This window comes from Mytilus californianus, unplaced genomic scaffold (assembly GCF_021869535.1).
Source record: "Mytilus californianus isolate M0D057914Y unplaced genomic scaffold, xbMytCali1.0.p SCAF_11, whole genome shotgun sequence".
NCBI lineage: Eukaryota > Metazoa > Mollusca > Bivalvia > Mytilida > Mytilidae > Mytilus > Mytilus californianus.
Window position 1 is genome coordinate 48,863,989 of NW_026262593.1, and position 27,201 is coordinate 48,891,189.

Sequence of the window (27,201 nt, forward strand, 5' to 3'; positions counted from 1 at the left end):
GTCCACGATCAGTGGTATCGAACCAGTGCTAGACAATGAAAATAGTACTATATCGTCGCTGGGTTTCCAAAATGTCGTATATGACTTTTTTTTGCAAACAATACTTTTTCACACAAACCGTCTTGGCGGGAGGAAATCTCTGATATTCCAAAATATCACACATTTATACCACTCAAAACATTTGATATAAGATATGTGACACAATTGCCAATCTCAATTGTTGGTAAAGTTTGCATCCAAAATGTTGTATGTAAACTTTAAAATGGTTGTATAATGACGTTGGGAACCACAATCTTGTTGATTTCTTTATTTCTGTGAAAATAAGGTTAGTTTTTATATTATCCAGAAATGTCCAACTTTTTTATTTCACAGCCATGATAAAAAATGTTCAAGTTCACATACAACATTTTGGAAGCAAATATTTCATCCAAATTTTCAAAGCCTGTTTGTGAGATTTATTTTTGCTGAAAATTTGTAAAATACTACATTTTGGTAGCCCAGCGACGATATAAATGTGTTGCGTTCGAAGCATTTTTCCGTATTAACCTTCACCAGGAACGCCCAAACCCCAGAATGTATAAGTCATTCAGTCATTAGAGGAAAGACGCCTATGAACTCTTCATCCACTCTATTTATTGAATTAGTGTTCCCTTTTACTAAGATCTATATACATGCATAGAGAGGAAATAAAAATTCAGTGGAAATATTCAAAGGTTGAAAGAAATTTTCAAATTGTTCATTATGGTAAAAACAGAAGTTCCTATTTAGATAAATGTTCTTATCTCCTCTTTTAACACTTTTAATTTTGTTGAATAACTAATAAAATCGTTTTTAGAACAGAAACAGTATCCAACTATACTACCGGTTCACTATCTGTTGACATAATTACCATATTGATATAGGAGGGTCTGGATGAGTTTTACAGATTAGCGAATTATGAATAAACTAGAGAATAATGGGTTGCTAAAAATAAAAAAAATAGAGAATAATGGTTTGCTAAAAATTAAGAATAGAGAATAATGCATGGGTTGCTAAAATATAAAAGAATAGAGAATTATTGTCAAAATAAATAAAGAATAGAGAAAAAATGGCAACAGAAAATAATATAATACAGAAATGGAGACTTCCTCCTAATGCCCCATCTATAGACCCTCACATATATAATTTATTGGTATGTATATTTATAACCTCCCCCTTTCAGCATGATCAGTTGGTTGACATCTCAATCATGTGAAATGGACACTTTAATATTTCCTTAATGAAACTAGTCATAGATGTTAGTTTCCTTTTAATTTCTATCCGCAAATGTCAAAATATCACATGATATCAAATTCTTTCACATTTCATTTCAAAAATTTTGTGGAATGGCATGTACATCGAAGTAAAAACAGAAGTTTCATTTTTGATAATCATTGATTCAAAATAAAAGAAAATGATTGCATACTAGATTTTAATGATTTTGCACTAAAGTGATGGTTTCGGTCGAGGGTCAAATTTCGAGGCGATATTACGGACTTGCCTCTCTGTTGCTCATAATGGACAATCGTTGGATAAACGACTGATAGTGGGCTGCAGTCATGCGATGGCATTAAAATTTGTTTGTATGGGCAGTCAATGAACTTGAAAAATTCTTTGTTTTGTTTACTTGTTAAAACATGTGATGATATATAAGAACAACTGTCCCCCAAGTGTGTTAAACAATTATAGGATTGTATGGAGAACAAAGCTAGGTGTCATATAGTTGAGAAATATATAGTCATTCGAAAACATTTAATTCATAAATGTTATCTTTGAATTTCATTAATAAAATGATTTGAAAACGAATAAAGATTGACTTTTCGTTGAGGAATAAAGAGCCTCTTATATATAACATTATCTTTTCCATATGTTTTGTTGGTTAATAGTGGCAGGCCCTTTCTTGCGTATTCACATGTATTCTGTTACTTTTTAGTATGTATCATAATCAGTTTTACTTTCTAGATGTTTTTCAACATATGGTAAATTTGTTTTGTAGGGTTCAAGTATGACAATGAAAGAACACGATGGAGAACTACACTGGCTGAACTATATTCGGAGGTCCACAGACTCTGAAAACTCCAACATGATGGCCAAACATATAAATGGCAAGGTATATAAATTACCTATATGTATATAGTTGGTCGAAGTGGAGGGTATGGGATCTAAACCCTCTCTCTTCGTATTTTTCTTTAAACTATGCATGTACGTTATATCAGATTGGAATCACATGCACTGTTTTCCTAAAAATACATACATCATCAAGTACCTTCCAGTTATTTCAAAGTTGAAGTATCTTGATATGTATTTATATTTGCAATGTCTTCAGTTCATTGTTACAATTAGCAATTGTTTCGCATGCGGGATGTATGAAGTGTGTTAAACCTGATGTCTTGGAGGGAGATTTCTTCAACATGCATGCAGTGAGAATGGCACTCTCCCTGCAACATTAATTCGAATGGTATATGTATATATAGGTGGCATGTTGCAAAGAAAAATGCAAGTCATATTCAACATACAGTCTATTTTCAATAACAGTAAAAAAATATATATAATCGCCCTTGATATCGGTTTTCGCAGAACCTACATATACCTTTAGCTGTTGTATTCTTAACGTGTTCTCATATTGTGTATGAAATATTTGCCACTGGACGTTAAGCAAGAAAAAAATAATCAATTAGTTGATAATTGAAACCATCCAATTGCTAACCGTTACAAGAAATCGTCCAACAGTTTTTTTTGTATGTACATGAACTATATCAATACTCCTATTAGTGTTTAAGTTGCGTCTTCAGCCGATTTATATTAATAAATATCCGGCACCGGAGGAAGTTATAGTAAATTTTTCAAATTTATATATATTCACTTTGCAGACAACACAAGGAAACTATAGTATATAAAAATGTGTTTGGATGTATACATCAGCCCCTTTCAAACATTTTAATCTTGCAGGATTGGTAGCTACGTGTGCTTACCATCCAGTGGCAAATATTTCATGAGTGTTTAAGACAAGTTCTTTAGCACAATCTTTTGATTGATTTTATGTTGTCTTGTTAAAGAATGTGTAGACTGAAGATTGAACTTGTGTCGTAAACTTATGTAAATGAGTTCATTCATGTTAATTTTACAATTTTCCCAGATGAATCGGTCACTGAAAGCTTCGGATACAAATTGTACTTCAATGACCCTCAAGTTATCCACACATGTTGAGCAGTTTTTAAAAATCTTTAATTACGAATAATAAATATAGATTTTATCTGTCTATTGTGGTGACAAGTTAAATAAAATATGTACATTTCTGAATCACTTTACTCTGAAACCGACAACTTCTTGAGACAGTAATTAAAACTATTTGAAATATGTGTAAGATATGTGTAAAGACAATACACCAATTTAAAATGATTAAATGTAAATTTCTTTCATCTTGTCATAAGCTGTCATAGATCACGCAGTAGGATCCAGAATATCTAGACACTGTTTCGTATTATCCCCCGTGAAAAGTCAGGTCAAATAAAATTTATTTCTGCGCGTGAAAATGAAAGAAAATGTCAGTTTCATCAACTATCTTTCTTTGTCCTTGATGACACTAATTGAATGTATTGGAGTTTAGACAGTGTTTTTCCATACATAGTACATGCAGAATTCTAATTAGTATTAGAATGTCATCACGTTTATTCGAGACAGGAAAAGTCTAACTGATGGATGCTTGAAATTTATAGCCACTTGTAGATTGCGATATGTGTTTCTAATAATCGTATAACGACTTATTAAATGTTGAACATAGCAAATATTTAGTCCTTGAGTTGATGATAGGCCACTTGTTGGCACTGCAAGCTGCACTACATAATTAATGGAAACTTCTCGAGGAACATTAAGAAAAACACGTGTGTTCAATTTCGTTTGATGATACGAAATTCGTGAGAAAGAGATATTTTTATAAAATTGTGTCACTTTTTTATGATTTTGTAAAATTATGTTAAATGCCTTCCTCATCAGAACGATGAACTCGTAAATAAGCATCCCTTGGCTTCAAAAAGGGTTGTTGCAATTCAAAAGTTTTTATTCAAATTACACTAAAAAACAGAAGTGAATTCGTTGAATATGTGTTTGATTTACAAGATTGGTTCCATTCCATGATTGAAATATTAAGTTACCTAATGCACTATTTTATTCACATTTCAATAATTATTATGTGCATTCACAAATATAAATTTGTACTTAGTTTTTAAGGAATAAAGTATCTATGTATCTTTCATGTAAATTATTCAACAATATACAGATAAATAAACAAACGGATGAATTTAAACAAATAAATAAATAAATGTCATGAATTAGAATTCGTGCCTTTACAAAGATGGCAAGGAAAATAATAAACAAGTCTGCATTAATTTATTTTTTTTGTTAAATTGTAAATGTAATATATCTGAATTTGTTCACCGCCAAATAACAGAAATGCCACAATAATTTATATATGTAGTATTTGTATGAATATAAGCATAGGAATATATGTAGGAAGAAAATAATCTGCTTGAAATATTATCTAAAACAATTTCAGTATTCTAAAACACTTAAAATACTAATGTGATTAACATTTTGGTCAATATTATAAATATTTTATCTGACTGTATTACCGGAGAAATCCGTTATCTTTATTATTTTCTACAAAACCACTGTGTATAACCACCTGTCAATCATCCCGTTAAGCCGTAATGTGATACCTTATTGAAGATAGGGTAAAGATAATCACCAATCAACCGGTATCACCTACAACTAACAGCGACGATCTGATTGGCTAATGAATTCTGCAATGACAAGCGTTCAACCTATCAAATCCAATATTTTTTCTTAATCATTGAAATTTTGGATTTTATTATCGGTTACACATTATGAAAGTAGTTTGTTGTCAAAAAGCTTTTAATATTGACACATCTATTTAGGTATTTTATAAAGTTATAAAGGACATTGAAGCCGGTCAAGAGATGTTGTTATATTCAACTGACCCTGTGTATTCGGAAAAACAGACAGAGGGATTTTCAGCCTTTGAAAACGGTGAGTTGAAACTTAAAGTTTTTTTAATTAATAATTCACTTGTCTTTATGGTAACTTGTTTATGTTTCATTGCATGAATACATGCATATATAGACTTGTTATTGTAAAATATTAATTATCCTATTATATATGATGCAAGAATTAATAGTTATCTAGTCGAATTAGTATATTTGTGTATTGCAGCTGTGATTGATGGACAATATATGACAAAAACAAAAAGGTAACGGTCATAATGCAAAATTGTTTAAATGGAAAATACAAATTGAAAATGAAAGTTATATTTTATTTGATCTTTGAATCCATTGAAAGATAATATTGAATGTTTACATTAAATAGAGAAGAAAACGAAATGTTCTAAATTCAAATTTATTTGCTAACGATCAATAGAGGTATTTAAAAACAATTCATATTTATTGCCTATATTTCCGGTAGTTTGATTTTTAAAAATTATAAATGTTTGATTCATTTTTTGTTATTGAACTCGAGGTTTTTTTTGTGAAACTACGTCAAACTTTGTAATACATTTAAGCAATAATGCTAAATTTGCACTTGGCAAAGTGCATTTGTTGCAGGCGTCTTCAGTTGTTTCATAAAATATCTGTTTGATGTGTTTAACTGTGATGTTTAATTGTACGATTATGTTAATCTATATTCTGAGGGAACTCCTGTGAATGCTGAGAAAAGTCTTATTTATTTATTTGTCGCCTAAATAATCTTCATATCGTGTTCTTGATCTGTCAGCTATAACGGGAGAATTTCGACAGAAGATTCATTCAATACACAATTATCTACATAGATAAAAGCTTTGAAGACATCTAATAAAAGTTATTTGAGAAATTCGAATAAAAATTAATAACACCATGTTTGAAAAGAAACATTTCTTAATTTTGAAACATTAATATCTTTTGAAGTTGTAATAAATGTACATAGTTTTTTTTTTTTATAAATATCAACACATAACCATCACACAGATATTGTTAAGAATCGTATATTACAAAAAATTAATAAGAAAAACGAAATGAAAAATGGAATATTTTTATCATTTTGTCCTTCGAAAATAATTGTTCCTTCATACAAAATGCACGTTTTTCTTACAACAAATTGAAAGAAACTACCGTAAGAAAATATTTTCATTTAATTACACATTTTGGTTGTCGGTCTCATATTTCAAATCATTCTCACTACCTATTGTTTTTATTAAAATCAAATAGATTCGAATTGAATTGATACTTGCTAATTTGATAACGTATTCTAAAAGGCATTAACCGTGCAAATCTAAGAATTGTCACAACTTCAAACATTTTTTGACCATAAATGCTGATTTTCCAATTGGTACCGTTAAAATTATTATTTCCAATATGGGATGATAAACATATCATAAACTTGAAAGGTAATCAACAGGTAATTATTGAGCCCCGCCCATCGTACCTGGTAACCCCAGCTAGTGGTTTTTACCATGATTTGGCAGTATTCTTTTTGAACAATGTTTTGGGTTAGATGAGTTTCGTATTTCTTATTGTGAATGAAAATAAGGTAAACATGGGTATATATAATACCACGGAAACCTCAAAATCAATCAGCCGAAAAATTACTACTATTATAGTAAACTTGCAAGAGGTAAATGTCTTCATTCAGCTATTTATTTTTCACACGTAAACAACACATCTTGGTCATTGTTTATTTATCACAGTAAGAGACTTGTTAAGACGTCTTCATATATTGAAATGTGAGTATCGTTAGTGTCAACTTTAAGAAGATTTGGGGAAATATGACATGCTATCATAACTGTCTCTTTAAGATAGCACTAAATTAACTAATTGAAATTGATCGTATTTGTATTCAATAAAGCCCAATTAACAGATTAGGGTGTTATGCATTATCTGTTTATATCATATATGGAACATGTATTTTCTAAATTATCTTCTTTGAAAATTCAAGCTTCTGTGTATACATCTAGGATAAAAGTTAGTTGAATTAAAACCAAGGATCTGTATAGTATACAGTATATAGTAGAACATGTATTCGCGCACAACAGTCTAGCCTTATACCAAGAAAGCCTTACACCAAGAAATACTGTTACTAACGCGAAAAAGACGCGGTTTCAGATATTTTGTTTTTGAAGGTTTTTGACCCGTATAATTAAAAGGTTTAGCGATCTGATGCTAACATTTGTCGCACTGTAACAAATTTTTAGTGAAACTTGAAATTTTTATATCTTCCAATTGAAATGCGATCAGGAAAAATATGACGTTTTTTTTTTGGTTCTAAATTTTGTTGCTTGATTGATTGATGTTTGCTTAACGTCCAGTGATAAATATTTCATGCTTCTACAGTTCACGTAGTAAATGTAAGCAACCATAATGTTGATTTTGTCATCTTGTTGTAAGTATATGACACTTTGATGGAATTTTAGGCGTTTTACATACCATTAGGGTCTAGAGTGATACTCAGGGATATATTGTGTCCAATAAAACGTTCTAAAAATATATCGAATCTATTAAAAAATAAAATTCTATTGTAACTATAAATACGATAAACTACCGATTCCATTACTATAGCAAGGCGCAAACATTTCTGGTAAACTATTGAATTATTATTAATAGATATTTTATTACTACGGCGAGTATTCTCTCAAAAATGATTAGAATCAATTATTGGAAAATGAAAACATTCGGAATACCACCCAGGTTGACCTTTACATTACAAGTACTTTTCGAACCCACCGTAATTTATCTCACCAAAAGGCATATGTAATGAAATTGCATTCATTTATATGGTTTAGTAGTAAAAAGGTCTAAGTAATCATGAGTGACAAGGCAAAATATTGATAATTTGTTTCACCCACTGTGCCTTAAATATGACGAGAATCAATGGACAAAAAGATATATCTAGTCTAAGATGTATACAGTTCGCTTAATTAAATTCCATCCAAGGTACTCACCACAGAATGACAAACCAAATAATGCTTTGAACCCCAAATAAATTAAAATTTAAAAGAATTTAATTGATATTTGAGGAGACAGCCTAGCTCATCAATTTCATTAAATTTAAACGGATGTATAAGTTCGTGTAAATATCTCAAAATCACGCTTTTAACGACCACTTTCATTAAATTTGATAGAAATTTAATAAAAGACATGTGATAATTTCATTTTCTCTTTTTGATGAGGAACATTTTCACCCATGAGTTGCACTTGTTACTTTCAGTTCCTTTTGTGGTAAATATTTAATTTCAAAGACCCTCAACATCATACAATATTATTAAATAGGAGATTGACAGAAACAGAAATCTTCTTTGATTTAAAACATTTGAAATGAATTGATTTGAAAGTGTAGATTTCATTTATTTTTTAGCCTCTTTTACCACACAGTGTATCACATTTAGCTAGTCAATTTATTCTAGATTTTAAATTGTAACCGTATCCCATGTAATTATTGATAAAAGGTTAAATACAAACTCGCAGTATCCAATTTTTTTAGAGATCGATTTATAAAAGTGCAAAGGGCGCGTGCTCAATTTTATTTCATAAATAGAAGAATTCATTCAAAGTTAGGGATTAATTTTTAACATCCTCAAAAGAACTTAATTCAAAAGTTCACTTTTTAAATCTCTTTTTATAAATTAACATCTTGAAATGATGCTTGTTTAAAAAAATCATTTAATTTGAATCTGTGACATCTTGTCTTCAATAAGTGCTCAATAATAAGATTTATACCCTCTGAAATTTAATCCCTCATTACACGAGATAGTTGTTAATCATTTTTAGGGGGCAGATGGAACTCGAAGATGACTTTTTTCATTTCCAAAAATTAAAAATTTCAAAACAAATTCGGAATAACAATGACTTATCCGAGGCAGATGGTAGCGTTGCACCTATGATGTAAGACCGAAGTTTGTCAATAAACCTGTTAGATAAGATTAATGCAACATCTGCCAAGAACGGACGATTTTGAGGTATGCACATGTCAAAAGGGGAGGGTCGTCAGTGTCTCCACAAGCGCTAATTATCATCCGCGGTGCCCCGCCATTGTAGAGAATTGATGCGTGTTCAAGGTGCAATGACACCATCCTTTTGTACAATAAAATTTTATTATTGTTCCTTATAACGTTTTCAAAGAGGAGAAAATGTTTTGTTATAAATGAAAATTTACCGCATCCAATACCTGAATAAGGAATAATTGAAAGTTGGACAAAGGCTATAAAATGAGATAAATTTGTATTCCTTTCATATAAACTTTATGGATATCAGTGCAAATCCTTTGTGATTTTTCGTGTTGATTTAATGAGTTTTATTAAAAGTGACATATTTATTATCAAACGATGCTTTCGATTCATGCCTTGAAAATAAAACCGAAAGTTTCGAAAAGAGGAAATATAATCAATATGGGAATTTCTCATACACATTGTTTCAAAGGCACAAGATTTATGTCTTGAAAATAAAATGCATAATACACTCTCATTAATAGGAATTTCAAAGATTATTTAATTAATTAATTATTATTATTATTAATTAATAAACATCATGGAGAAAGTACCATCATCTTAAGTTTAAATAAAAACTAAAAATAAACCGGTATTTTATGGTCAACAAATAGTGGTTTTAAATAAACGAATTATGTTTAAAAATTATCAAAAATTGTAATTATTTTTTATCAGCAAACGGTAAGTTACTAGACATAGAACGAACATCAGAAAATTAACTTATCAATTCATCAAAGTTCTTAAATTATTTTTATTTTTATTTTCAGAGATAGCAAAATATCCTTGTGGAGATTGTAGTGCGATCCTTACCTCACGAGAAGAGTTGAAAAGACACCAAGCATTTTCTTGTACCAGACACATGATACCGACCAATGGACAAGGATCTTCTGATGAAGAGGGCAAAAGGTATGTATTGAAAAGCCAAAAAATACTACTGCCAATTGGGTGAGGGGAAAATGGCGACTATGCCACGTTTTTGGCTATTACCACTCTCCAAAGGCCAGTTATCGACCTTTTGAATGATAAATGTTCTGCCTCTGTACAGCATACCCATTTTTGACTTGCAGTTACAATTTTCCGTTCCTCATAACGGTCAGATCCTCTTAAATTGCTTAATTTGCTCTCGTCCTAAATATGAGAGAAATATTGCATCGAATGTCTCAAAAAACATTTAGATAATTGATACTTCATTAAATGTACTTTAGAGGGCACAGATTGTTGTCATGAGAGAAGTTTGTTTTCCAATAACATGTAAAATGCTTGTTAGTTTTTATAAATAAATTCAAGAAAATATAAACCACACAATAATATTTTCTAAAATTTGCATGGAAATACGATCTGTAAAGTTGATCTTTCAAAAAGGCCGTCAAAAGTTTCACAATGAATATATCATGTATTGTTGACATTAGGGGTCTCTTGAAGATCACTTTGTTAATAGTGTCATGACTTGTTATTTTATCTGATTGTAAACTTACTTCTGACAGTAATTAGCGATTACGTCTGGGGCTCCTACTTCAGTAGAGCTAGCAAAATTATTTGAGCAATAAATTAAGTTTGACACTAAATTGTTCTATACAACTGTGAAAAGAAAAATATTTCCAAATAAAAATGTACTAAATGAATTTTCATAATCAAACTTAATTTCTCGTTTCTAATAAAAAATGACGACTTATGAAAAATTACCTTTTGTAAAACGCATAAAAGACTTGACAATATCTTTCAAGTCATTGTAAAACTTTGAACAATCTGGGTCAAATGGGAGCTTGTTTTTGATAGACGATCATGTCACTGAATTAAACCTAGTCTTCTTTACAATGAAGTTCAATTATTATATTCAGTATTACGGTCTCATACAGAATTAAATTTCTATTATGAGTTTAAATGTCAATCATTAATGTATTCGAACTTTTTATATTACATTCCGCCATATCTATTTGTATTGATATACGAGGGGCCTGATGGGTTATTTTCGTTCTTCGTGATCGGCGCATTTTCGCTATCGTGATCCGTTTTTCTACAGATTTATTTTTTTTATATATTTTCGTGATCCGTGATCATATAAATTTATTTTCTGTGAATCGTGATTGACAAAAAAATCAACTCGTGAATCGTGATGAGACCCCCCCCCCCCCCCACCCATATACGAAGTTAAAATGAAGTTATAAAGTTGAAATAGATTGACTCATAACTGTATCTGATGAGAAAATTCCAAGAAAGTACTTGAAAAAACAATTACACCACACAGTTTTGGCAACAAAATTTCCTAGGACAATTAATTAAAGTGATGGGAAATCCCATTCGCATTATACGACCAGTTTCAAACAATCAACTTGACTCCCCTTTAATTTGGAATTCAATAAGAAAACATATTAAATGTTGCCCTTATTTTTCAGTAACAGTGCAGACTATATGGAAAGTGGAGAAGGGGACTATCGATGTGATGAATGTCCACAATCATTCCAGTGGAAGTCCAATCTATTAAAGCATCAGGTAAGCATATCTAAAACCACCCACCACTACTTCTCAGCATATCACCACTAATTAAAAGGAAAAATCTACGATTGGTGTTTTTTAACGTCTGGAGATACATTCAGAATGAGGAAATATTACAATTATTGTACAAGTATTGCCAACATCTTTAAATATTAAATTAATTATATTTAAAAAAAAAGAGAAAGAATTATTTACAATCTTATATGTAAATGATCGAACTAAGGATATTTTAAGTTGCCTTGTTTTCAGCATTAAAAGAAGTCCTTCAAAGAATATATAAATTTTAGACTTAATAGTCAGGCGAAGCTTATAAGGAAGCGGTTCAAGCACGTGTACATCCTAAATGGACAGATTTTAAAATAAAAATGTCATTTGTGTTGTCGAGTTGATGTAGATATGAAAAAAAAGATATACTTTTGAAACTTAAATGTACTTGTCATAGAAATTAATTGTTTTAGACTATTATATTAGGTCTCTGAATAGGTTGGGGAAAAGTTAAAATCTAAGTTGTAATAACTGTTTTAGACTATTATATTAGGTCTCGGAATAGGTTGGACTAAAGTTAAAATCTAAGTTGTAATTTGTTGCACTTATTTGAAGACCAAAGGTGACCAATATTTGCCGAATATACATTGTTGGGTTGTTTGTCATGATATAATATTTTTATTGAGTATTTTTTCTTTTTTTACAGGCAGCTCATGATGCTATGAAGCGATACTCGTGTGAAAACTGTAATAAAATTTTCACAGACCCAAGCAATCTTCAACGTCACATCCGGTCACAACATGTCGGTGCCAGAAGTCACACCTGTACTGAATGTGGAAAGACATTTGCGACATCTAGTGGTCTTAAACAACACCAACACATCCACAGCAGTATTAAACCATTCCAATGCGAAGTCTGTCTCAAAGCATATACCCAGTTTTCAAATTTATGTCGCCATAAAAGAATGCATGCTGATTGTCGCCAGCAAATCAAGTGCAAAGATTGCGGTCAGGCATTTTCAACTATGACATCCTTGAGCAAGCACAAACGATTTTGCGAAGGTGCTTTACGTAACGGGCTCCATTTAGGATTTTCACCGGAAAAAATGAACACTATTAATCTCCACCAAACGACATCACAAGCTGGAGTTCTGAACCCTCTTTTTTCAATGTACCGTCCACCATACCCATTTTATCCGCCATTAGGAGGTACGTTTCCAATGTTTCCAGGCAGCACTCCATTCCCAGGCATGCCATCATCGCTAACACCGTCTTCTCTTGCAAAGATGCGACAAGCAGGTTCTCCAGATCAGTCATCTGTGACATCATACGAATCACATATGCACAATGAGAATGATCAGCCACCGGAGAAAAGAATGAGAAGAAATTCATCGGGTTCAGAACATAGCGATTTGAGTTTTAGTTCTCATAATGACAGGGATTCTGGGTCGGGATCAGATGCCGAAAGCGAAAGTAGTGTTAGCAAAAAACAGGACATTCCGCATTCTCCGTTTGAATCCATTAGCCGAACATTGTTTCAGCCTCAAATAGTTATACCAAAACCAATTTCACCACAAAGAGAATTGAACATCAGACCAAAACTTGAACAAGAGACCCCATTCGATTTATCAAAGCCAGGTTCGGCTTCATCATCACCTGTATCTGTAAGTTCAGATCGAGAAAGTACAAAAAATCCATCAGAACAACCACTTGACTTAACAAGGAAATCGACAAAAGAAATAGCACAACCCGAGAATTCCCGAAAGACTCATATATTCGGTGATTTGCGTAGTATCAGTTTACCAGATAACAAACTACATTATGCATACCCTCAAATACCTAACCCAATGATGTTTGAGCATGCGCTGAGAATGGACAATGATCATATGAAAGCAGCATCTAAACTATTGTCAATGCCCAGATTTCCAATCACCAACACATCCTTCCCAGGATTCAATCCGTTTGTACAGAATATGTTCAAGCAAGATTCAGCTGCTTTTCCAATGCCTCATGGACTTAAAATGGACAAACTAGGAGAGCAGTTTCGCTACACTTCACCCATTAATAAACTTAAAGAACGATATTCATGTAAATTTTGCGGAAAAGTTTTTCCTCGCTCTGCCAATCTCACCCGTCACTTGAGAACTCATACGGGTGAACAGCCGTACAAATGTAAATATTGTGAAAGGTCCTTCAGCATTTCATCCAACCTCCAGAGACACGTTAGAAACATTCATAATAAAGAGAAACCATTCAAATGCCCATTGTGTGAGAGATGTTTCGGTCAACAGACGAACTTAGACCGCCATCTGAAAAAACACGAAACAGACGGACCAATTGTCGCTGATTCACCGGTCAATGAACCCGATTTGGATGAAAAAGATGAATCATACTTTTCTGAAATCAGAAACTTTATCGGAAAGGCGACAAATATTCCCCATCCACATTCCGCATTTCATTCCGATATGAAGACGGACTACCCGATAGATCATCTTGACGATAGAACTGAGGAGAAAATTGACGGTAGTATCGATGGTGAAATTGACGAAGATGACGTCGATGAAAATATTGACTGTTCAGAAGATGAATTACTAGATGAAGAAGAAGATGAACAACAAGAATCGCTGTTCTTAAAGGGAGAGAACTGTCTCGTTAACAACAATAATGTTGATAAAACTGTGGCCGAACCGTTCAGTGGTGTCATTAAGACTGAAGATCAAAATGAACTTGAACAAGACTGTAGGCCACTTGTATATTAGTTATTGTAATATCAATCTAGATATGTTTGCATTTATTTTATTGGGAGTAGATTGTGTTCGTTATCGATTTATGCATTTTTCCAATGATACCATTTTTTTAAAAATTTTATTTTAAAAGATAAGGGCACGGAACAAATACATCATATATTTTTCTTCTAAGCTGGAAATACTTTTCATTTTACATATATTTTGTCGGTTATTTTATCCTGATTTTTGTTTATGCTTTATTTATTTATATGCTTTATAATTTTCTGTATACCAACAACCAAAAGCCAAATGGTGCTATGATGTTTTTGTATATTTTTGTTTGAAGTGCTACCTTTACCATTATTTGTTTTCCCTTTTTTTATTGACAATCGCTTCATTTTTTATATCAAATTATTCCTATATAAGGCTTTATTGATCATTTTCATTCTTCATTTTGTAAATTGAATGCGCATTTATTTATTGAACAATCACTGCCAATTTCATTTCCAACATCACGTCACGTGATTGTCACATGTTTGAAAACCACACACAAGCGTTTGCTGTGATAAATTATTATACATCTGTCTTGAGAAAATATTGTGAAATAAAAGAAATATTAAAATATTATTTGTTTTGAAGTTTTTTATATATATTCTTCATTCAACTAACATTGCAAGAAAAGTTTAAAAGATAATCAATTGAATGCCGTGGCAAATATTACATGCAAATTGAGGACGAGAATTCACAAATCAACATTAAATCCAAAGGCATATTCTGTAAAGTGGGTCTACCGGGTTTAAGGTTGAAAATTGGACTTCCAAGAGCATAAAGAGCATATTACAGATAGGACAGAAGTTCTACCATGCATTATGTATTATACGGACCTTTAAAAAAGTCGTTGCTTGTTATTCACAGAAAAAAAATTCGTAGTAAAAACAACAATTAAGAAAAAGTATAAAATTGTGGAAAAGCACAACAAAAAAGAAAAATATTTGATAGTAAAGTGCCAAAGTTATAGATACCTTTCTAGACGTAACTAAAATTGAAAACTAGGTATATATAGTATATTTCTGTTCCATCGGTTGACGCTCAGATAGTCCGTTCATTTTGTGTCAATCTACATTCAATTCTTAAAAGGATATGTAGGGACATTTTATCAATCCAAAAGTAACTCTACAAAACTTTACAAAAAGAGACCATATACTCGTTTTCTTATAAAAGGCAATGATATACATATACCAATGAGACCGTTACCAAACAATAAACAAAAGAAGGCCAACATACACTTTTTAACAATATACAAGTGTATACTAATACCAATGAAACCAACAAAAAGAGGACAATATACGCTCTTTATCAATAGAAAAATGTATGCCTATGTCAACATGTCAGCAACCCTACAAGAAGCAAAGGACGACTGTTCATATATCAATGAGACAGTAATCCAACAACCAACAAAACACAAGTATATACATATATAAATGAGACATTTGCCCAGCAAGAAACATAAATAGCTATTGTACAATAGTCAAGTGCATACATATTCCAGTCCGACGTAAAACCGACAACAAACAAAATGAGGCGATCGTACACCCTTTTACAACAGACAAATATATACATATACCAATATGGCAGTAACCCTACAACAAACAAAAAGATGCCAGCATACGCTCTTTTACAATACACAAGTGTATATATATACCAACGATACCGTAACCCTACAACAACAAAAAAAGAGGCCAACATACGCTCTTTTACAACATACTAGTGTATACATATACCAATCTGACTGTAACCCTACAACAAATAGACAACGGTATACATATACCAATGTGACTGTAACCCTACAACAAATAGACAATGGTATACCTATACTAATGTGACTGTAACCCTACAACAAATAGACGATGGTATACATATACCAATGTGACCGTAACCCTACAACAAATAGACGATGGTATACATATACCAATGTGACTGTAACCCTACAACAAATAGACAACGGTATACATATACCAATGTGACTGTAACCCTACAACAAATAGACAATGGTATACCTATACCAATGTGACTGTAACCCTACAACAAATAGACAATGGTATACATATACCAATGTGACCGTAACCCTACAACAAATAGACAATGATATACATATACCAATGTGACCGCAACCCTACAACACATAGACAATGGTATACATATACCAATGTGACCGTAACTCTACAACAAATAGACAACGGTATACCTATACCAATGTGACTGTAACCCTACAACAAATAGACAATGGTATACATATACCAATGTGACTGTAAACCTACAACAAATAGACAATGGTATACATATACCAATGTGTCTGTAAACCTACAACAATTAGAAAATGGTATACATATACCAATGTGACTGTAAACCTACAACAAATAGACGATGGTATACATATACCAATGTGACCGTAACCCTACAACAAATAGACAACGGTATACCTATACCAATGTGACTGTAACCCTACAACAAATAGACAATGGTATACATATACCAATGTGACCGTAACCCTACAACACATAGACAATAATATACATATACCAATGTGACCGTAACTCTACAACAAATAGACAATGGTATACCTATACCAATGTGACTGTAACCCTACAACAAATAGACGATGGTATACCTATACCAATGTGACTGTAACCCTACAACAAATAGACAATGGTATACATATACCAATGTGACTGTAACCCTACAACAAATAGACAATGATATACATATACCAATGTGACTGTAACCCTACAACAAATAGACAATGGTATACATATACCAATGTGACGGTAACCCCACAACAAATAGACGATGCTATACCTATACCAATGTGACTGTAACCCTACAACAAATAGACAATGGTATACATATACCAATGTGACCGTAACCCTACAACAAATAGACGATGGTATACCTATACCAATTTGACTCGTAACCCTACAACAAATAGACGATGGTATACATATACCGATGTGACCGTAACCCTACAACAAATAGACAATGATATACATATACCAATGTGACTGTAACCCTACAACAAATAGACAATGGTATACATATACCAATGTGACGGTAACCCCACAACAAATAGACGATGCTATACCTATACCAATGTGACTGTAACCCTACAACAAATAGACGATGGTATACATATACCAATGTGACCGTAACCCTACAACAAATAGACGATGGTATACCTATACCAATTTGACTCGTAACCCTACAACAAATAGACGATGGTATACATATACCGATGTGACCGTAACCCTACAACAAATAGACAATGATATACATATACCAATGTGACTGTAACCCCACAACAAATAGACAATGGTATACATATACCAATGTGACCGTAACCCTACAACAAATAGACAATGGTATACATATACCAATGTGACTGTAACCCTACAACAAATAGACGATGGTATACATATACCAATGTGACTGTAACCCTACAACAAATAGACAATGGTATACGTATACCAATGTGACTGTAACCCTACAACAAATAGACGATGGTATACATATACCAATGTGACTGTAACCCTACAACAAATAGACAATGGTATACATAAACCAATGTGACCGTAACCCTACAACACATAGACGATGGTATACATATACCAATGTGACCGTAACCCTACAACACATAGACGATGGTATACATAAACCAATGTGACCGTAACCCTACAACACATAGACAATGGTATACATATACCAATGTGACCGTAACCCTACAACACATAGACAATGATATACATAAACCAATGTGACCGTAACCCAACAACAAATAGACGATGGTATACATATACCAATGTGACCGTGACCCTACAACAAATAGACGATGGTATACATATACCAATGTGACCGTAACCCTACAACAAATAGACAATAGTATACATATACCAATGTGACCGTAACCCTACAACACATAGACAATGATATACATATACCAATGTGACCGTAACCCTACAACACATAGACGATGGTATACATATACCAATGTGACCGTAACCCTACAACAAATAGACGATGGTATACATATACCAATGTGACCGTAACCCTACAACAAATAGACGATGGTATACATATACCAATGTGACCGTAACCCTACAACAAATAGACGATGGTATACATATACCAATGTGACCGTAACCCTACAACAAATAGACAATGGTATACATATACCAATGTGACCGTAACCCTACAACACATAGACAATGATATACATATACCAATGTGACCGTAACCCTACAACACATAGACAATGGTATACATATACCAATGTGACCGTAACCCTACAACACATAGACAATGATATACATATACCAATGTGACCGTAACCCTACAACACATAGACGATGGTATACATATACCAATGTGACCGTAACCCTACAACAAATAGACAATGGTATACATATACCAATGTGACCGTAACCCTACAACAAATAGACGATGGTATACATATACCAATGTGACCGTAACCCTACAACAAATAGACGATGGTATACATATACCAATGTGACCGTAACCCTTCAACAAATAGACAATGGTATACATATACCAATGTGACCGTAACCCTACAACAAATAGACAATGGTATACATATACCAATGTGACTGTAACCCTACAACAAATAGACAATAGTATACATATACCAATGTGACCGTAACCCTACAACAAATAGACGATGGTATACATATACCAATGTGACCGTAACCCTACAACACTTAGACAATGGTATACCTATACCAATGTGACCGTAACCCTACAACAAATAGACACTGGTATACATATACCAATGAGACAGTTATCCCCAAAATAAACAAAAAGAGGCCAACATACACTATATATTGTACACAAGTGTATACTAATACAAATGAAACTAATGAAAAGGGGACAATATACTCTTTTACGATAGAAAAGTGTATTCCTATATCAACATGTCAGCAACCCTACAACAAACAAAAAGAGGTCAGCATATGCTCTATTACAATTGACGACTGTACACATATCAAGGAAACAGTAACACCACAACAAGCAAATATAGGACACCATACACTCTTATATACAATACACAGGTGTATACATATACGAATGAAACAGTTACCATACAATAAACAAAGAGAAACCTACATTGCTCTTTTACAATAGTCAAGTGTATACTTATTCCAGTTTGACAGTAAAACAGACAACAAACAAAATGAGAAGATCACACACCCTTTTACAACAGACAAGTGTAAAAATATACCAATATGACAAAACCCTACCACAAACAAAAAGAGGCCAACATACGCTCTTTTACAATAAACAAGTGTATATATATACCAATGAGACCGTGACTCTACAACTAACAAAAAGAAACCAACCTTCACTCTTTTACCATAGACCAGTGTAAACATATATTAACGAGACAGTAAACCTACAAAGAGCGATAAGACATCAACATACCCTCTTATACACTAAACAAGGATTTACATATACAATGAAACAGTAAACAGACAGCAACCAAAAACAGGTCAAAATACGCTCTTTTACAATAGACCAGTGTATACATATACCAATGAGACAGTTACCCTACACCAACAAAAAAAGAAAAAAAAGAGGCCAACATAGATAAGGGATAGTAACTCTACAACAACCAAAAAAGGACAAGATACACTCCTTTACCATAGACAGGGTATACATACACCAATGAGATAGTTGAGATAGTAATCTTACGACAAACAATAAGAGGCCAACATGCACTCTTTTACAAAAGAAAATGTTATATACATATACCGATAAGACAGTAACCCTAGAACAACAAAAATAGACCAAGATGTGCTATTTAACAATAAACAAAGTGATACAATCTGAATCATATACAAATAAGACAGTAACCCTACAACAACCAACAAAGACTAAGATACGCTATTTCACAATAGACAAGGGTCGTTGTTAGTCAATACTTAAGTTTTAAATCTTTCGTGTGGAATTTACAATTTTGTAAACCACAGCACCTTATTTACCCAATGCTGCCAAATATTCCGCCACCCTATTGGTCTGACTTATTTGCCGGACACACATCAGTCACCCTTTTTTCTATGAATGTCGAGTATTACTAAGAAAGTGTTTATTCATTATTCACCTCTGTTGACATTGTATGCAACGTTCCTGATTTATTTTCAAATCATTATCGATCTATACTTGGATACGATTTTTGTTTTTTATTTGCCATTCAAAAAGAAGAACAAGACTATCAAACTGTCGATCATCACATTAAAATAGTCGTGATAAAAATGTCAAACATGATAAGGGCTTTGTTGTTTCTTTTCGAGAACAAGCTTTTGGTCGACATAAATCAAGTTCCTTGCTCAGGTAATTTTGTCCATTGTTATGTTTTCGGGCGAGGGCTGTTTTATGTAATGTTGTAAACGAAAGGGCATGCTTTTTCTTAAATATAAATTTCCATCGTTTTATAGAGTGTCGTGTATCATTGAGACAGCAGACGTAACAAATAACACCCAATTGCCTGATGCAATGACAATATTCTAAACAGATTATGTGAATTCCTAAACTATACTAGATGTACATGAACAAGTAGTGGTGATACTGTATTTCGAATGTAAGAAACATTGGAGCACGAATGCTGTCACTTTTTGCTACAATAATCGATTATAAGACCTGTTAAATCGAGTTTTTTTTATTTCGTGGGAGGCAGTTTTATCAGCAGCCTTCCAGCAGACATACATATATGTTTTTGGCAGATTTCCTGACAGACATTATTCTTGGTGATACAATTTTAAATAACAATAATTTGGATTTTTTTTGTCATGTTCAAATACGTATAACAAAAAGAAGATCTAATTTAAACATTTTAAGGACCTGTCATGTATATCTAATGTATACAATTCCACCCCCTCTGTGTAAAAAGTCATTTTAATAAACAATGTTTATTTACTTTTAATTTTCGGACAAAAGTCAACTGCTCCCCATTAATTGAGACTGAATCATGAAGGATAGTTTCCGAACATCCCACTATTCAATTCATTAAGACGCTTTACACATAGATCAATGTGATGACAATGTTTTATTATTGTTCAGTCACACCTACTTCTCTGAAAGTAGAGTGCAATTGTTAGCGTGTCAAATATTGCTTAATACTTCGTATTTTTTATTCTCTTTTTCTGTTTTTGTTCGTCATAATGTTTCACTGACACGTTTTTTATATTCACATGAATATAAAGTTGTCAGTTTAAATATTAGAATGATTTGAATAATGACTGCATGTATAACGTCGACCTGTTCAATCATTTGTATGGTGCCAACCGCTGGAAACTGCAACTATGCTAATTTGTAAGTTCGATAAAGAGACAACCATCTTCAAAGTCTAGATACTATTACGGACTTAGATTATTGACATTTGATCATTTGAATATTTTTTTCTCTGATTTAAATGACATTCATAAATGCTATTTTACAAAATAAAGCAACGTGTTAGTGCGCATAAAAAGTGGAATACGCAAACTAGACATATTTGTTATTGTTGCATTGCTGGCCCACTGACGTATATCCTATATCTTTTTTAAATAACTACATAGAGGGCAATATAAGATTTACAATGGAAAAACAGGTAAAGGTGATGCTTGCCCCGAGTCTAGAAAAGTAATACAAATTTTTAACAGTGATTATCTGCGATCAACACCCGATTCAATAAAATAAAAAAAAAAAAAAATACCAACAAACCACATAAACACACCACTTTAACTTTGCAACCATAAACCTACTACATTTGTACTATATGTTCCTGTCATTTGACAAGATCATGAACACCTGTCACGGCGAATCACTGCTTTTAGACCCACATTTTAACCTCGATCAGAGGAATAACTATAGGTCAGAATTTGAGAACACATGCAATCGTCGTCGGTTTAGGCAGTTCATAACAATAATGTGATTGCAATTTACGTAGGCAAAGGTGGTCTATAGACGACTTTGTCTGTTCCAGTTAGGCCCTTTTGTTTATGCAGTTAAGGTGTCAGACCACATACTCAAAATCCCTATATCTATTCAACCAAATTTTGCAATTTTCACAGCTTTCTTAACATTTTATCTTAAGTTTAACTTCATAGAAACCAGGTATATCCTGAATTGTACATGTATCACCTTTCTACATGCCAACTTTCACCCCATGTTTAAAGTCTTTTAAGAAAGAACTGCCTTTCAGAAGACAAGTACTACTAAAAATAACCACTGGTTTTCTGGAAATCTTAAATTAGTATACTATGGAGCGCATTAATCCTCAATTTTTAATGCAAACTCATAGACAAGTAAATTTTGGCTCAAAATGGTCTAAATATATTTCTCTTTCTCCAAAAGTTACATTTCTGCAAATTTGATGGTCAGTTTAAGTAAACAATGACATCAAAAGCACTATTTTGTGTCAGAGTAGGGCTACTTTTACATTCGTTCTAAATTGGAGGGAGTGAATTGGTGGTCTGCCACCTTAAACGTTTCTGATATATTTGGTTTTACAGACCTTTTGATACGAGGGTGCGATTATAAAACATTTGTCCGATGCGTAGTATTATAACGGAGTGACTATATTTTTAGAATGGTTCATTATAAACAAATCCTTTGGGGATAGTAGTTTCTGTTATTTACATTCTCGCTTAGTTTGGACGATGTACCGTAAATGTACCTTTTTCGCGACTTTCGCGAAAAGAAAAATATTTTTCGCGACTTCGCGAAAAGAAAAATAATGCTAATACAGTTGGTCGCAAACATGTCAAACTTGAATCCTACCTTTTATAAATATATCAAAAAAGTTAAAGAAAATCGCGAAAATAAATTACTGCAAAGTTGACTAGAAAGGAAAAAACGCAACAACAACAACAAGAAAATCCAACCAAAATAATTTGGTTAATGTTATCATCCACTAATCTAATTTCTTCTAAAAACATTTTGTTTTATTTCCCTAAAGTACTTTCTTGCAATTTGTTGTTAAAAGTTACGAAACTTTTCTTATCATTTTACTTTTGTGAGGTCTTCCGCAAGTAAAGTGACATACTACACAAATATGTCTAAAAATTCGATATAAAAATAAACAATTTCATTCATAGCCATATTCCCACTGAAAATTTTATTGACACAGAAGTTTCTAATGTCTTTTGAACTTTTTACCGTTGTTTGTAATACCACAATGAAACATTTCACTGCTCACCGGTGGTCAACCAAATACAAGAAAAACAGATAACATCAAAGTGTCGAGAATAAGTTTGTGAATGACCATTGGTCATTGAATCAATATTATCTGAGTATACTATTTACTTCAAGTATTTGAATTATAGTGAAAGTAAACTGTCAAAACAAATATGAGGAAGATGTGATACATCGGTTATCTTCCCTTGTTTGTTGTCTTATATTGATCTTAAATATGTGGTTTACAAGACAGGTGCGATATGGTCGTGAGAGGAAAGACTTATCGGCGAACAAAAATATATATGTACGCGTAATATAACGACTTGAATTTCTATAACTTAAGATTGTTAGTTTTTTATTTTATGTTCTCTCTAAGCTATGAGATATTTGAAATCTTTTATTGCAAACATGTATATAACACAGTTATTGTTGACTTTTTTACTTTTTATGTCTGTTTGTTTTGCTCACACATTGTACATTGTGCCTGTACCAAGTCAGGAATATGACAGTTGTTTTCCATTCGTTTGATGTGTTTGAGCTTTTGATTTTACCATTTGATAAAGGACTTTCTGTTTTGAATTTTCCTTGGAGTTCGGTATTTTTGTTATTTTACTTTTTGTATTCATTATTATTCAAGGGAAACTATTTTTTGTATACTTCGTGGGATCAGGTTTAACACAAAAATCAGTATTCAATCTACTGCAAGTTTCTTGTAGACTTGCATGTATATCGAATTTGTCAAAGCCACGAAATCAAGTATCCACACGAAATAAACTTTCCTCAATTCGCGAAAACATTTAACTTCAGGAATAGTTTAATCTTTTCGGGTAAATTGACCAGCCAAAATGGCCGCCAATATTTGATATATTTCTACATTGATAGATAATCGTCTAAAGAACCATCGAAATAACTGCTAAAATCTGAAAAACAGTTTTACCATTGTGCTCATCTATTCCGGTCACTGTCGGGGGGAAATGGTGGAGGGGGGATGACTTTCTCCGACATCGACGTCTATATGGAAATCGTTCATAGTGGGCACAACTCGTATAAACTACAGGACCTTATTGTTTGTCATCTTGTTGGAACTAAAGTAAGAAATGTGTGAACGACTACCATAACGAAAATTTATACCGAGTTTCAGTTTGGTTGCATATGAAGTGCGATAAAAAATGAAAGTGAGAACGATATAGACGGGCGACTGATGTCAAATGATTTCATGCAGAAGATCTCGTGACACTGACCAATGGATCTGGAAAAAAGAGCGTGGCCAACGGAATAAAAATGAAACAACAAATCACAAATAGAAGATTTACATGTAAAGAACAAATGTTCAAAAACATTCAAAGTCATTGTACTGACCTTGAAAATTCATGTAGGACAAAGGTTCTTGAAACCTTTCCTACAGAAAATAAGATAGACGCCCAGTGTAATACTATCACCTTAAAGTAGTTCCTTGAAGAAAGACAATTATCTTTGGGATGTGATATACAGTAGTCACAATTTGCAATGAGGACGGATACTGTCAAGTACTTTTAAGTATATTACATATCTAAAACGATATGTTAGTGTCGTAAACAGTCATTATCGCAATTTGACAACAGTGTTCCTCTTACAAGGTTAAAATAGAAGTAGCTTGAGAATGGCTTCCGGAGGCTGCTTTCAACAGATAAGTCAAAACAGGATTTTTCGTCTTTGTAAGGCTCATTTTGATTTGATAAATATAAAATTCCTATCGTTTTGCTCATTGTTTTCGGAAATCGCGTGTGCATATGATTGTCATACGATTGACACTTACGTGCATTACATCGGTGGAATGTTTTTTTCCGGTTTACGTAACCGGAAATGCATGCACGATGTTATCCAATAATTTAGATAGCAGCAACGTTCAAGTATTGTGACTATTTATTAGAAACATAAGTTAGTCGATTAAAAAACAACAACAAAAAAGAAAAAAAACAACAACAACAAAATAGAAAAAAAAAACAACGTAAAGGTTAGAAAATAAATAGGGACTGTTGAACACATATTTATTTTATGCATGTTTGTAATGTTAATACATGAAATCAATTTCGCAATACCGTACTTGACTCTATAATTAGATATTCTTGTACGACGTATTTCCATTCAGAGGGACAAACTTTTCCATTACCCTTAAGTGCTAGCGGAAAGAGCACATTTATCTGTTCGTTTGCTGTGTGTAATCTATGATTTTTTCAATTCTTTCAGTTTTAATTGTTAAGCTAAAACTATTTTCGTTTGTATACACGAAAGTTTCATGTCGAACATTTTGTTGAATGAGAAATACGATGGACATTTTTTAGCACAATTTATTTTTACCATATATTGGTATTAAAATTTTAAGGTAGATGTGCAATATAGTATCCTTATTAAAGGTTATCAGAAAACCAGAGTGCTATTTCTAGTAGTAGATGACTTTTGGAGCGTAATTTATAATTACAATATTAAAAATATTGGTTAAAAATGGCATGTTGATATATGTACAGTTCAGGCTATGCATGGTATTCATGAAGTTAAATTTTATGCAAAATATCAAGAAAGCTGCGAAAATTGAAAAATTTGTTTGGATGTATACTGTTTTAAAATTTGTGGTACAACACCTAATACCAAAAATCATGGTATGAAGGTTATCACGAACATTCCATCGTCAATTAATGTCTTAAGAAGATCAAAGATCGATATTGACGTTTACTTTGAGATGGATACATTTCATTTGTATATACAGTGTATTTAGAAATATCTGGACTGTTTACAGAGAATATGTAGTTATTACATCTTCTTGAACACAAACAGCTTAGTTGAAATCCGTCGTATTTCATAAGCGATGACACAATACCTTAATCAATGATGAAAATAGCACGAACAACCACCTGCCACCAAACGATTTTCATAGCACAAGAATTAATTCGAAAATCGACAAACAACTCGTCATTTTCCATGTTTAATAAAAAGCATCTTCAACCAATAAATCGCCCTTTTCCACACGCCCTTTTCCAATAATGATTTTGCGGGAAAACATCTTAAGCGTCGTGATGAAATGAAGCATGTATGATAGTATTGTTATCTTCTTTGAAAAATCACATCTTAAACGCAGATGCTGGATATATTATTACGCCATCTTGTGATTATAGTGCTTCATAATTGTTTCATACTTGCAAATTAAGTCATTTGGAAAGCCTTAATGTTAGTCCATGAATTATTATTTCTATTTAAGACATGGGTTAAGTGCCTGTTTGTTGAAAATGCTAAGTATATTTTGTTAATCGAGTCAAATGAATGTTTGTTGGGTAATAATTAGTTCATAATCGCACTATAATTGATTTGAATGTAAATAGCTTTGAATAATTTGTGCAAAACAAATCATAAGAATGTTTGCATACTTGGCAAATACTTTATATAATAAGAGTCTTTTGTTCTTAGCAAATATAAAAAAAAACGCAAATAGTTAATACGGTTGAAAATTAATTTCGCCTCTCTCTCTCTCTCTATATATATATACATATAAAGTGCCTAGAAAATCAACCTAACAATGTTAGAGTAGATCTGATTCTTTTGTTCCTCCCCGACCGGTGCTGGAACCTGTACTTTTCACTTCTCACATCTACAGCAACACCGGCTCGCATTGCGCAGACGCCTTATCCCTAGGTATTAAACAAGGACGACTAATCACAATACACGAAGTATTTTTAAGTGTACAGGAATATACATATAT

At 32.5% G+C, this 27,201-nt stretch overlaps 1 protein-coding gene across 1 annotated transcript in view; it reads left to right on the forward strand.

Moving 5' to 3' along the window:
• LOC127720236 (histone-lysine N-methyltransferase MECOM-like) overlaps positions 1-14,876 on the forward strand; it is a 51,974-nt gene extending 37,098 nt beyond the window's left edge. Inside the window, exons 3-7 of the mRNA XM_052226723.1 lie at positions 2,015-2,128; positions 4,953-5,064; positions 9,814-9,952; positions 11,440-11,536; positions 12,231-14,876. Coding sequence (XP_052082683.1) covers positions 2,015-2,128; positions 4,953-5,064; positions 9,814-9,952; positions 11,440-11,536; positions 12,231-14,282 — 2,514 coding nt within the window. The 3' untranslated portion in view covers positions 14,283-14,876. The remainder of the gene's footprint in view (positions 1-2,014; positions 2,129-4,952; positions 5,065-9,813; positions 9,953-11,439; positions 11,537-12,230) is intronic.
• Positions 14,877-27,201: the final 12,325 nt, after the last annotated feature.